Source organism: Blennius ocellaris, assembly GCF_963422515.1.
Source record: "Blennius ocellaris genome assembly, chromosome: 19".
NCBI lineage: Eukaryota > Metazoa > Chordata > Actinopteri > Blenniiformes > Blenniidae > Blennius > Blennius ocellaris.
The window spans coordinates 1,302,484-1,317,468 of NC_137668.1; the positions used below are offsets into that span (position 1 = coordinate 1,302,484).

The 14,985-nt window shown below is 41.9% G+C and overlaps 1 protein-coding gene across 1 annotated transcript in view; it reads right to left on the bottom strand.

The window, feature by feature from the left end:
- LOC308143814 (receptor activity-modifying protein 3) overlaps positions 1–11,031 on the bottom strand; it is a 42,623-nt gene extending 31,592 nt beyond the window's left edge. Inside the window, exon 1 of the mRNA XM_080514736.1 lies at positions 10,836–11,031. Coding sequence (XP_080370862.1) covers positions 10,836–10,887 — 52 coding nt within the window. The 5' untranslated portion in view covers positions 10,888–11,031. The remainder of the gene's footprint in view (positions 1–10,835) is intronic.
- Between the last annotated feature and the right edge of the window lie 3,954 nt (positions 11,032–14,985).

Below are 14,985 nucleotides of genomic sequence, written 5' to 3' on the forward strand. Positions count from 1 at the left end.
GTGAGCCGTCGTGGCTTGTTTGCAGCAGCAGCCGGAGCTGCTTGCAACCGACGTTCCCTCGACCCTGGAGCGCCGCGACAGAAGAGTCTCATCCGACCTGCTCGGGATGGGGCACGAGAAATGGAACATCTACACGATTACAGCAGTGATTGGTGAGAGTCTGCACACTCCACGAGTTGTTGGGGTGTTTTTTTTTTTTTTTTCCGTTAACAAAGATAATCAAGCGGCAAAGAAGACTGCATTAAAGAGGTGGCGGAATTTTGGGGGATTTAATTAGTATTCCCCACGCTCTCCTCTTCAGTCTCAGACAAGCGTTTAATATCAAAACATTAAATCGACCCGAAGCCACTTTGCACCATCTCTCTCTCTCTCTCTCTCTCTCTCTCTCTCTCTCTCTCTCTCTCTCTGAATCTCTCTCTCTCTCTCTCTGCAACACTCCATCCGACAAAGACCAAACATTTGTACATCGTGGCATTAATTATGTAGGCCTCCAAGAAAAACAAGGCTGCTTGGCTTCGCAGAACAAGCCAAAAAGTGTCAATCGAGGGATTTAAATTCACTTTTTTCTTCACGGATGAATCCGTTTTTGTCACGGAGAGATTTGGCCGGTGGCGAACGCAGGCTATCTGGCATCAGGCGACTTCTTTCCATCCCCTCATTTCATCTCAATTTTGTCTTTTTTTCACCCTCAGCCAAAACCTGTACTTTTGTTTGTGTTTTGTGCTTTTTTTTTCTGACTCGCTGAAGCACAGCAGTGGCAAACAACACGTCACACCCCCGACCCCCCCCCCCCCCCCCCCCCCCCCACCCCCAACACCAGAACTTCAATAAATATGTCAACTTGTCCCGGCCAATAATTACAGCCCCTTGGCACGGGCGAGAGCGATAAAAGCCAGAGCACAGCAGAGGAATGCATTATCGCCCCGGCTGCGGCCAAAATCTCATCGCTGATACACAAATGGACGGATCAACAGAGGTTAGCGGACAAATCCCTTAATGTCTGATTCCTCACGTCAGACTCTGTAACATTTGGAAAAACAGGTGACGCTGAAGAGGAAAACTATCTGAATGCGTCTAAAATGTCAACGGCAACAAGTTCATCTGTCTGACCAGTGGCGGCTGGCCAATAGAGGGCGCCGCCCCCCTGGTGGGAGCAAGGAGGAGAGTCTTTTTTTTCTTTTTTTTCAATAAAATACACAAATAAACTATAACGATGTCGAAATCTGTTGATGCCAACAAACAAACAATGAGCCCTGAACTGTAGTCGCTTCTTTTTCTATCAACAATCTTTGATAAAAGAGAGGATTTATTGATTTCTCTATCTAGTTTCTGATCAACACCACAGCGACTGACAGAAAATTAAACAAATCAGCATGATTTCATGTCTGAGACTTAAATGGCCCCTGGCCAGGCCTGTTCAGTGATTGACCGAAAGTCTGTTCTGGTTTGTTCTGGTGTGTTTCTATGAGATGTTGAGATGAAAACAACAAGCAGTGAGTCTCTGATTATTAACTCTATCAGAACTCTTCTAATTTACCATTTGAAAGAAGAAATGTGGGAGAAAAAGCTGCAGGACAGGTTCAGCTTTCTCCAGTATACTTATTGTTTTGGGGTTTTTATTTCAAGAGAGAGGAATTGATGTGTTGTTTTATTTTGCTATTCTTTTTCTTTTTATTGAGGTTTTAAAATGCTTTGAAAGATGTATTGATGTTTGAAAATATACCTGATATACCTTTTGTTTCCCCTAAACTCAGATCAACTGTCATTTCCAGTAAACCAGCAACAAAACATTCATTTTCTAAAAGGAACTAATGAAGCTTCTGCTTGTATTTGTTTACAAGTATGTTAATGACAGAGTCTTAATAAGTGTCTCTGTTCACTAGCTGTTTAAAAGAATTATAACGTTTTATCACAAGCAGCCCCTCTCAATCTAAGAAAGACAAGATTGTTGTAAATGTGGTTTATAAACGCACTGTATTCAAATGAAGTTAACATTGGCTGAAATTGAATATAATAACAAAGAGCCGTACCTAATAAATAAATTCGCCACGGTGTCTGACTGAGACACAAAAGAGGAAAAGAGTAGAAGCCGTTGAAGGAAAGCGAAGGGAAAGCTGTGCAGATAAAACCCAGAGTCACACATTCAAACCACAAAGCTGAGTCATGGACTGAGGCGTGGACAGAAGTAATGACTCTTCGGCCTTAATTGGAACCTTTTAGTGAGGTTGAATAACAGCAAGGACCATGACAGTGCTTGGAGCTCCTTTGTGTTCTCTCACTTCCATTCTTCTAAATAGTTATCAACTTTCTGTTGACTTAATGTTACGCTGCAGCCCTGCTGCAGTCACAACCATCAAACGGACCATACTGGGATCCATTCATCAATTATTTTAAAGAACAGATGTCAATGTTGCACAACTTCATTTATCAAACTGGCAAGTGTGACGATAACAATACTTAACGAGCTCTGTCGCCTCGAAGCGCAATATTTAAATTGAGGCTCCAATCCAACACAAAAAACCCACAAAAATCTCAAAAAACAAAAAAAAGGTTTTTTTTAAACACATTTCTTAAGACTTTGCGATCACGGCACAACACTGAGACACAAGCTGAGATAATGCGATGCTGCCATGAAAAATAGCTACGTCGGTGCTAACAAACTAGCGTTTTCTCAGTGTGTACATTTGGAAAGCCATGTTTGATTCACATATGCATCCAGTGGGGCATCACAATAAAATTAGGCATAATGTGTTAATTCCACAGTAGGAGATATTTTATGTTGTTGTTACCAAACAGTTTTGATGCAAAAAGCCAGCAGATATCGGTATCGGTGATATCGGTATCGGTGATATCGGTATCGGAAATTAAGAGGTGGACAATATCGGAATATCGGATATCGGTAGAAAAGCCAATATCGAGCATCCCTAATACGTATACATACAAAGCAATAATTAAATAAATACACGCAGATGAAAACATAACCTTCTCAGCCAAACCTTCTGGAGTAAAATACAGTGAAATGTCAAAAAAAAAAAAAAAAAAAAAACTCCTCGAGCTGTTACATTTTGGGTGTTTTTGTACAAACTCCCTCTGACAGCACGGCTTTGAGTCTGGTTCCACTTTTAGCTTTCAGAGCAGCGTCACTGATGTGGCCTTATGTTTGACACCCCTGGTTTAAATTTAAAGGTTATTCTGGCACTATTTCGCCGGTTCGACCCGCTCAAGATGACACTGGGCTGACTGTGTCTCCTGAAGCAAAACGTGTTGGACACCCCTGGTTTAAACGATCTCCATAGTCCGTAAAGGATCTCGGGATGTAACAACTCAAAGATGCCTCAATCAAGCTCTTTTCAAAGCCGCAAACAAAACAATGCAGCCACAGTAACCAGGATTGAAACCATGAAACATACTCAAATATTAATTGTAATTTCTTGTGTTTATTGAAAAAGATTAACTTATTGGTCGATGATTGGAAACCCTAACCCAGAAACTGGCAATCAAGTACTTTTTAGGAAGAATCCAGTAATCCTGACACTTTATTGTTGGTACATTTCAGTGATTCCCAATGTGGGGCTACATGGGGGTTGACAGAGATCAGGGATCACGGTGGGAGCCGGGACTCTGCCTGCTCTGCTGAAAAGTCACTCTAGAATGTAAAGCAGACCTGGAAAGCAGCCCAGTGCTTGTGTCTGCCAGCGTTTGGCTTTGCTGGAGCCAAATCTCAAAAGGTCTCCAGACTCCTGGGAGCTCTGAAGCAAGAGGGTTGGCAACGAGACACTGTGATCAGCAACGCGGCAAACGCAGGCAGAATCATGCTGGACTTGGCAGATTTTGTGTTTCAGAACCATTTAGCAAGAAATCTGCCATCAGTAAATCTCACCAAATAAGTGCAACCACGTTTCCAGTTCATCCAATGTATGTGAAAATGTGCAAAAGTCGGACACATTTGTGTGAAAAGTTGGGAAACTGCTAACTTTTATGTTGAATGCTATTTTAAAGCATGTTGGTTCAAAACATATCAAAATACAGTACGTCATTTCATGCTGCATTTCTATCGGTTCGTCAGTTTACCACCATCACCACAAATAAGTGACACTGTCTAAATTTTATCCAAGGCCGTCTTTGGTTGCCATGACAACAGTCCTCCTGGAACTGGCCTCACGGTACGACGTAGAGCCAGAAAGCTTGTTGTCTTTCGTCTGGGAATGTAGCGGGATTTCAGGCTAAATTTGAAAAACAACAACACCAGTTAACCTTAAATATTTCCTCTGGAAGCTCTTAAAGAATTGTATTAAATCTGCTGAAGCACAGCCGGGGTTTGTGATCTGTCTTGCTTGTCAAAGCTCGGTGTGTATATTTGCCTTGGATGTTCTGTCGCAGCCTTATTCGTGTTATTCGAGCTGCAGCTTCTGCGTCTTGGTGGCTCCTGAAGTGAGCGTCCGGCCAGAAGGTGTCCGGAAAGTCAACTCCTCTTATTATCTTCCAACCTGTCGACCTCAGACTGAGCCCTGAGAGATTTTCCTCTTCATAAGTTATAAATGTTCAACCTGAACCTCAACCTTTCCCTGTTCCTTCTTCTATTATTGTTCATTTCAGTGGAAAATTACCTTTTGGCTGAACGACTGAGAGCGAATCGACTGGTGGTCATTACGAGCTGCGGGCGGCTAATTGGCGGCCACCATTAGACTCAGAATCCAGTTACACATCCAATTCGCTTCTCATTTCAGGTGAACTCATTACCACCGACTCTGTGACTGAAGATCAACCAGGAAACCCACCGCTCGGCGCACTGCCCTCCTCCGAGAAGCCTGGAAACCACACTTAGCGTGAAGAAGAACGAGGGGCCGTCCACGCCATGAAACCTGTACGTCTAAACGAGCTGTTTTTGGCCTGTCGTCCACATGAGGTGCTGTTTTAGGAGTGCGAAGGTGGGTTTTTTTGAACACGGGTCCCAGAGTGGGGACATTTTAAAACCCCAGCTCATCGGCAAAGTCAGCAAAAACAGCAAAGACGATGGGAAAAATACAAGGTAATCGCCCCCTCCCCCCACCGCAGTCTGTGATGTCATCAAATAACCACAACAATCAGGGACTACAAGCTTCAGAAGCTACTGATGCTAGGAGGAGGAAGGGTACGGCCATAGACCTATAGAACTAGAATTATATAGAGGTTTATGAGCAGGAATCCACTTCTAAATATCTATGTGTTTTGTCTTCTGCGTTTTTGGTGTGTTTGGTGAGTCACAGCACCCCTAAAGGCCTGGCATGTGTACTGCATTCCCTGAAGCTTCGTGTTGAGTCGTGTTCATAGTGACGTCTGGACGGAATTTCTGTGGGGAAGGCTGGGGAGAAAAAAAAAGATGGGGTTTTTTTCACCGTGTGGCTGAACCATGAATGTAGTGAAGCCAAATGCTTCACAGGCAGAGAATAAAGACTGGTTGTCTTGTGTGTCTCGTTTCTTATTTGTGTTCTTTTGATTTCATTTCAGACAAAAACATGAAAAGAAAACAGAAAAACTGCATTTCAGTGGTTGGAACTAATTGATTCGGGGAGCGCGCAGCCTCTTGGTGTGTGCATTAGCACTGTTATCGTGAAATCAGTCAGTATTATTGAATCTGGCCTGCTTATTTAGTTTATAATACCTCAACATGGCTGCTAATCTGTGTGAAAACCAGTTACACTGTCTCTTGTTCCTGGAGCTTTTCACTAAAGTGATTATAGGGCATATTTCACAGATACTGGTCGAGTCACTTTGGGCGTCCCTGAAGCGTCCCTGAAGGGTCCCTGAAGTGTCCGGTGCCTCTAAAGGCACCTCTAAAGTCGATGCGGTGTGATCGAGATGGGCTGTGAAAGGCGAAGTTCAAGCCCCCGCTGGGCCGTGAGTCTTTAACGGGAGCACCGGAAGATTAATCACGCTCTTCACACGCCTTCACGGTGGTGGTGGCAGCGCCGCCGAATTGAGGGACAACAATGTCAATGGACGGGAAGGGCCATCAACCTGCCTGTCATCAAGCACGCTTTTCTAGATTTGATGGACGTGGTTCAAATCTGTGATCTTGACAGAATGACGGTGTTCCTGTGTGCGTGTGGATCAGGTGACTTGACAAGGTAATTCTTAATCTCTGAACACCTTTTGCTCAATTCTAATTAATATCTGTCCTGTGTGATCAGCTCATATAATATTTCTTATGCCAACTGTCAAATTCTTTACTGAAAGTAATTTTAGGGTGGCATTTAAAGTTTGGCTTGATGTAAAAACTGCACAGGACAAGAAAAGTCACAATGTAACATGAATACAGAAGCCCCAATGTGAATGCAAGAGCAAATACGAATTACAAACGGCTACACAGATGCAAACGCCACAACAGGAATGTAGAACTGCAACGCAAATGCAATGGCAGGACAAAAGCTGCAGCAGCTGCTCTGAAAGCTGCTTCAGGAAGAACAAATCCACACACAACTAAGCTACAACATGAAGTCATCAGACAAAAGCAAATTCTAACTCAAATACAAAAGCCACAACAGATTAAAAAAAAGGTGTAACACAAATGCATAAGCTGCAACATGAAAAGAGACGTCTCAACGTGAGTGCATAAACAACACTCAAACTCAGACACACAACAGGGATGCATAAGCTGCAACATAAATTCATAGTCTGCGAGACAACTGCATTGAACACAACAGAAAAAGCGAACAATGCAACACGAATGCAACAGGAATTCAACATGACTGCAAAAGCTGCAACATTAATTTATAAGGCACGAGACAAAAGCACGACAACTCATCTACTTCGACTACAACTGACAGACCTCTATCCGCCTCGGCACGCCTCAGCCGAGCGATGATGTCATCAACAATTACAATCAGTTGTGTTGCAACCAGAAGACGTCTAAACCATGCAGGACCCTGGAGGACTGGAGCTCCACACGTTAACGCACAACAAAAAGCCACACCGGGAATACAAACGCCGCAACAAGATTCTGAACGACTCACCTGAAATGCATAAAGACGCAACACTAATGTGAAATCTACAACGTACAAAGGCAGAAGAATAAACGATTGAGTGAACAGAGGACGTTCTTCGTGATCCGCTTTGTAAAGTGGTTTAGCATCGCTAGCCGGTTAGCCGTTATCTCATATCGATGCTAACTCACTATGTCAGGTCGCCACATCACCGTGTGAAACACTGAGCAGGAAGCGTCTCCATGGCAACAGACTCTGATCTCCCTTAATCTCCTCCACGCGGTGCCTCTCTCTTCTGTTTTGTACGGGACATTTCTTGCCATTTTATGGGATTTATTCAGAAACGGTCAGCTGTCAACAACTCAAAATAGAATCTATTGGTCCTTGGATGGCCAGAAAATCATCACTGAAAATTTCATGCAATTCGGGCGAGTAGTTTTTGCGTAAAGTTGGTCAAATACATACATGCGTATACATACAAAGCAATAAATAAATAAACACACGCAGATGAAAACATAACCTTCTCAGCCAAACCTTCTGGAGTAAAATACAGTGAAATGTTTGCTTTGACTGCTGGACGGATGAATTATTTTGGGCCACATAACTTTTTCAAGAGGTCACCTTGTTCTCATCACAAATTACTGTGATGGTCCAAATTGTGTTTTCGTGTTGTGGCTTTTGCGTTGCTGTGACCCTCCTGGGTTACTACGTGGCTGTCTGGAGAACCGGTGGCCTTATACTATCCACACACCTGCTGTCGTCGTGAAATTAATCAGCTATTTTTTTTTTTCCTTTTCAGATCATCTGATGTGCTTCAGGGAGGATTTCTCATCCAGATGGTGAGATCCACTGGGCAGTAATGAGTCACAATTGATTTTTATTGATGAAATTAATCTTCTTTAATGGGATTCAGCGACATACTTTCACTTGTAATGCTGAAGAAATGAAAGAAACTGAAGTTGCCGTTAATATTTTCCAAATGCTTTGTAAAGCTGGAGGACTGTCCGGGTGATGGAGAAGCACCGTCAGCACAGCGGGAGCTGAAGTGCACGTCTATAAACGGCATTTTGAAAAGTGGGAATCTTGAATCTTTTTTTCCCTTTTTTCTTTCTTCAGACGGCAGTGGAGCAGAGGAACCCCGAGGCGTCTTCCCCTCGCTGTGCGAGCTCATGAATGGATGTTTATTGGGCTGAGCAGATGCTCGGCAGTCAGTGGGAATCAGTGTTTTTCGTGCGGTGCAGATGGGGACTCTCGTCTCCGCCGGCCGCATGGCACCACACTGGTCGCACGTTACAACGCTCACAGATCGCAGTGACTCAGCGTGACGTGTTTTGGGGATTTTCTGGAGCATGCAACATCTGGTTTCCAAACTTTCTTCCTGGCGGTCCCGGGAAGAATCTGCAAGTATGTCATCTTTCTGCATGAGGCTCTTGAAGTTTCGATATATAGTTTCGATATATGAACCTAATCTGGCTTATGTTGCCTTAATGAAGGTTCAATAACAATTTAGGATTGTAAATGTTTCATTTTCTTTGGTTTTTGTACCTGATTTTAGATGTTTCAGCTTTCTTTTCCAGCAATTTTTTATACATTTTTGACATTTTAGCTGTTTTGCCGGCTCTTCATTGTGTGGTTTGGTGTGTTTTCCCCAAATATTGATTTAGTTTTTAATTTTAGGAATCTATTTTTTTTTTCAAAAGAAAAAAAATATTTATTTAAAAGTTTAAATGTATTTATTCAAAATTTTATTTAAGATTGTGTTTAATTAAAAGGAAGAAGAGATGAAGAAGAAAAAAGAAAGATAAAAGGTTCTATTTGATGCTGTTTCAGCAGTTTCTCTCTCATTTCTTGTGGTTTTAGCCATTTTGTCCCGTTTTAGCCATTTTTGTTGTGCCTTTTCTAAAAGCCCATTTTAGCCACGAGTTAAAATCACTGTGTGCTTTAATTAAAAGTTTATTTAGGAATAATTTTGCAAGAGCTTCAGGGGACCGGTACACAAGGGCCAAAGAGCCACATCCAGAGCTGCAGGGTTTATACACCAGGACAGGGGTCTGCAAGCTCTACAACCAAATCTCTCCTCCAAATCAAGTGTAACTGGAGACCTTTAAAGTGATGCAGCCACCACTTATAAAGTTCCATATATATTTGTGATAAAAGTACTGCAATTTAGAATAGTGAACATTTCACTGCATTCGACCTGTTTTTATACCTGATTTTAGCACTTTGGCTCCTCTTTTTCCGCATTTTTGTAGACAATCTTGACATGTTAGCTGCTTTAACCATTTTTGGCTCTTTCTGAAGTTTTTCTGTCCCATTTTTGAGGGTTTATTTTTATTAAAAATTCTAGTAAAGTCAGTTTATTGTAGCCATTTTATTGTAGATTTCCCCCATTTTGCCTGTGCTTTTTATTTTTTTTTACAATCCTTTTTTAGCCAAAAGATAAGAGTCCTTTTGAAGATCTCTATTGCGTGTAAATGTAACAAAATGTGAATGTTTATTTACATCTAATTTTGTGAAAGCTTCACGGAGCCACTACAGAGGGTCTAAAGAGCCACATGTGGCCCCAGAGCTGCAGGCTGCAGACCCCTGCACTGGAATAAAGGTATTGGAGCTAACTGGAAGACTTAAGTCTGAAAATAACTGAGGTTTTGTGCTGGAGGGGAGCAGCTGTCACATGGAGGAGGTCCGGGGCAACTGGGGCTGAAGGTCTTGGCAGGACACGAACCACATCCTCCGGTCAGAAGCTTATTTTCCCACACGGCTGAAAAAACAGGTCGAGCTGTGGATTCTGACATGAACGTTTTTACCCCTGAAGATCAACGCTCCTCTGGACCACAACACCAGAAAATCCACTATGTTCTCTCTGTGGTGAGATCCTGGAAAGAGAACTCATCTTCATGTGTGACTCAAGCGGCTCTGCTCACTACTCCAGCCATCACGAGACCGAATTACTCAGATTACTCAGATTCCCTCTCCATCAATACCCAGCGAGAGACTGGAGTCGATGCAGGAGCCTGTCTGGTGCCATGTCTTCACATGTCATCGTGGGTGCGGTGGATCCCGGGTGAGGCACAGCCATGGCGCCACATGAAACATGATTTCATACATGATTTCATCCTTTTACCACCAGCTAAATGAGCCAGATCCACAAATCCCCATTGGCCACGATATAGGTCAGGTCTGTCCACTGGGGCATGATGCCACGGCGCAACCCGGCCGCTCTCTCGCCTCTCAATACGCGAGCCCACGAGATGGGATTCGTGTTCCCGAGACTTCTTTAGAGAGACTCGTTTATTTGCACTTTATGCAGCCTCGCACGCGCCGCAACGCATCGGGACGGAAACGTGCAGATCACCGGCACACCCCACATGGAAATAACCTATATAAACATATGTGACATATATAAAATTGGCCGTTTTCCTATATTATATGTACATAAATGCACATATACGTGCATTCAGGTACCTATATACGTGCATATATGCACGTATAAATGTGTACATATATGCACCTATATGTCCTTCTTGCATAATTGTTTTTTAGTTAGTTCTTAGTTATTGCCTTGATAATGTATGACAGTTACCAAAGTGAGATATGGGCTATGTATATGTGGAACTATCATCAGTATGGCCTGTATATTCACATATATGCATCTCAATTTTGCCTATATGTGGCATATATGCAGCATCTATGCGCATATAAACTGCTTATAGGTTTCATATATGCGCATATATCCTCGTATAGGTTGTTTCCATGTGGGACAAGCGCGCAATCATTTCTGCAACACATCAGAGTGATGCTGCTGAGGCGTCTGCCTCTTCGCGTCAAGGATTGAGGAGAGAAGAGAAGAAGAGAAACTCCCATCATACTCACCTAAAAGTCCAATGACAAAAAGTTTAAGCACTGCGCACTCATTTGTATCCATCACGCTGAGAATCCAGTCCGGGAACGTTGAACGAAACCTCAGCTGCAGCTCCGGGAGAGTGGATATTTGAAGCGAACCATCATTTAAAATTTTTAAAAGAAAAAGAATAAAAAAAATAAAAAAAGGAACTATCCCAGACGCACGGCTTCCTTCATGCTGTCGCCACTCGAGGTTTGGTGTGAATAAAAGAAGGAGGGAATCCAAACGGGGAGAAAACAGAAAAGAGATGTATGGGGAATTACAAAAAAAAAGAAAGAAAAAAGAAAAGATAAAGAGATAATCAGATCCAGGAGCGCGATTCTCTGCGACCGTACTGCCGATGAGCGCGGCGAGTCTGAGTGTGCGAGGAGGGCGCAGCGTCCAACCCGCATCGGGGGGGGGGGGGGGGGGCTATTCCATGATAGATAGATAGATAGATAGATAGATAGATAGATAGATAGATAGATAGATAGATAGATAGATAATATAGAAAATCTAAATATTATAGGATGTAGTGTCTTAGTGTTATAAAATAACATAATGTCTATATTTGCATTGTTCAGGACAATGGATAATGACCACCTATACACAAAAGACGAATGCAAAATGTACAGTAAGTATTTACATCTCTATTTAGAATGAACATGTTGAGATAAACAGAACAAAAAAAAGCCAACAAGAGGATAGATATGAAAGGTCGCACTTCAAGCTTTAGAGTATATATTTAAAGGTTATTGTGGCAGTATATCACCGGTCTGGCTCAACTAAAGATGAAATGATGTGACCCCCTCACCTCCACCCTGGTTTAGAGTTTCATAACACATTAAGAATATATCAACTTTATTGGCCTAAAAATACACATTTTAAACCAAAATCACCAGAACTGATTCCACATGTGAACAGCTACTCTAACAAACATGAAGTCTGAATGCAATGCTGCATGAAAACGTCATTTACATTAATATAAAGCCTGCATGCAAAAAACCTTGCAATCATATTCTTTACAACGCCAAAAACTATGATAAACAACAATATCATACATTATGTATCATATAGAGACAAAACATTACAATTAGTTGTGTTTATTTGACTAATATTTCTCTCAAAATACAGAATTTGAGTATTTCATGCTCCCCCCTTATCTTATACTTTGGATGCTTCCCTCTGGCTGCTGGTGCCTCGGGACAAATTGCCTGTATAATCCGGGCATGGGTGTAATTATGATCGGCTTGATGTAATTGATGTCGAAAGACTGCGCCACAGTGCTGCTGGTGGAGTTCTTCCCTCGCATCCTGCTTCTGTGAGGCCACACTGACCTCCTGTGGTCGGTGTTCACATTGCATCACCCTGACGTCACAGGGATTAGGCCCGCAAAGTAATTAAAGCCTCATGTGCAACATTATGCAACAGCTAAGAGCATTTTAAATTAAATTAAATGAGAAGTCTAAGCTGTGTAGGAATGTGTAAGCTTCTATCTAAATGAAAACAAGTGGTAATCCGTTTAAATCTGCTTTTTTTTAATGTCTTCTTTTATATAAACTCTCACATCCAGGCCTAATTTTGTCTTTTAGTGAGTTTATTAGGTCAGAATGGATTATGTAGGTCAGCTCAGTTGTCCAGCCTCAGTTATCTCTGCAGTGAGGAGTTCCACCATGTGACAAATGGGCATAATTATCCTCGTCTTCATCAATTACAATGCTTTGGCTCGCAAAGTAGAGCCGCTGTTGCAGGTTTTTGTCGACTGAAAGAAGCCTAATTTACCTCATTACCATCAGGGTTTTGGTTTTGGTTTTTTGCTCCATCGTGCAGTCAGAAGTGAAAACTGAGCAGGAAGAGGGAGCCGTTTCTGCAAACTGAGCCAAAGCTGTCAACTGTTCCTGGCAGGCGATGAAGGCAGGAGTACAGAAAAAATACAAAAAGCTTCAACGAGTAACTGTTGTCATGTGGATTTAATATGGATTTACAACTTCCTGCACAGTTCTCAGAAATATTTAGTCAAGTCAAAAAATCAATGCATGTGTCGCAAATATAAAGGAATGGAAGAAATTGGAAATTAAAGTACGTCGGTGCAGCAGTGAGAACTGAAGTCCTCAAGTTGGTCTTTCTTTGGGACGTCTTCTATGTGTCTGTATTGGTTTTCTACTGACATCCATATTTTACATTCTTTACATAAACTGATCCCAACCAAATCTGGTTTTACAGAAAAAAAATATTCACAAAATATGAATGTAATATAATATATATTATGATAATGTGTCATATTATCTTCATGTCTTTAAAAAAATTTCTTTCATCTAGATATATATGATTATATCATATTATATTACAATGGTATGAAAATGTTCGGGCACCCCGGACAATTTCTGTTGTTTTTATTTATAAATCATTAGGTGTTTGGATCAGCAATTTCATTTTGACATATCAAATAACTGGTGGACACAGTAATATTTCAGCAGTGAAATGAAATGTATTGGATAAACAGAAAATGTGCAACAAGTGCAAACATGTGGGCACCCCAACAGAAAAATCACATCAATATTTAGCAGAGCCTCCTTTTGCAAAAATAACAGCCTCCAGGCTTCCTATAGCCGCTAATGAGGGCCTGGATTCTGGATGAAGGTATTTTGGACCATTCCTCTTTACAAAACATCTCCGGTCCAGTGAGGTTTGACGGTTGCTGAGCGTGGACAGCCCCGCTTCAAATCATCCCACACATATTCAATGATATTCAGGTCTGGGGACGGCCATTCTAGAACGTTGTACTTGTTCCTCTGCTTGAATGCCTGAGGAGATTGTGTCGTTGTCTTGTTGGAATATTCAGCCCCGGTGTAACGTCAACTTTGTGACTGATTCTTGGACATTATTCTCAACAATCTGCTGATATTGAGTGGAATCCATGCGACCCTCAACTGTAACAAGATCCCCAGTACCAGCACTGGCCACACAGCCCCACAGCATGATGGCACCGCCACCACATTTGACTGTGGGGAGCAAGTGTTTTTCTTGGAATGCCGTGTTCTTTCACCACCGTGCATATCGCCTCTTGTTTTTTCCTTGTGCAAAGTGTGCTGAATTGTTGACCGATGCAGTGACACCCTCTGCAGCGAGATGATGTTGTCGGTCTGTGGAGGTGGTCTGGGGGTTGTCGTTGACCGTTCTCACCATCCTTCACCTCTCTGATATTTTCCTTGGCCTGCCACTTCTGGCCTTAACGAGAATGTGCTCTTCCATTTCCTCACCGTGGAAACTGACAGCTGAAATCTCTCAGATAGCTTTTTGTAGCATTCCCCTAAAGCATAATGTTGAACAAACCTTGTTTTCAGGTCATTTGAAAGTTGTTCTGATGCCCCCATGTTGCCACTCTTCAGAGAAGAGTCAAAGAGAAGGACAACTTGCAATTGGCTCCCTTAAATACCTTTTCTCATGGTTGGATGCGCCTGTCTATGAGGTCCAAGGCTGCACCTGCTCACCAAACCAATTCTGTGTTCCCACTAATCACTGCTAATTAGTCAAAGGTATTCAAATCAACAAAATGACAAGGGTGCCCACATTTTTTGTACCTGTCTAATTTTGTTTGAATGCATATTGGACATTCTCTGTTCATCCAATAAATTTCATTTCACTGCTGAAATATTACTGTCCATCAGTTATTTGATATGTCAAAATGAAATTGCTGATCCAAACACCTAATAAATAAATAAATAAAAATGTTACATTTGCATAACATTTTCATACCATTGTATATTATATTATATGATATGATATGATATTATATGATATGATATTATATTATATTATAATATATTATATTGGTCTGTCAAATATATTTTCATGCTAATGACTTGCTTAAAAAGTTCTTGTTTCCATGACAACGCTCCAGCTGTGAAATGGGACTTTCCCAGTTGGTGACCTTGGGAATTCCCAGCTTTATAATTTATCCGTTTTGTTATTTTTAACAACAACAAAAAATCTCCCACATTATTGTCTGGGAATTCACATGTCGCGCTTGTTGGATGAACCAGGGCCGTGCCAGAGAAAGTGTTTGGAGAGGGATAAAGTCCAGAGTACCCGCCCGGCCGTGTGGCACCGCTCACCTGCCGGCGACACGAGGTGTTGAAC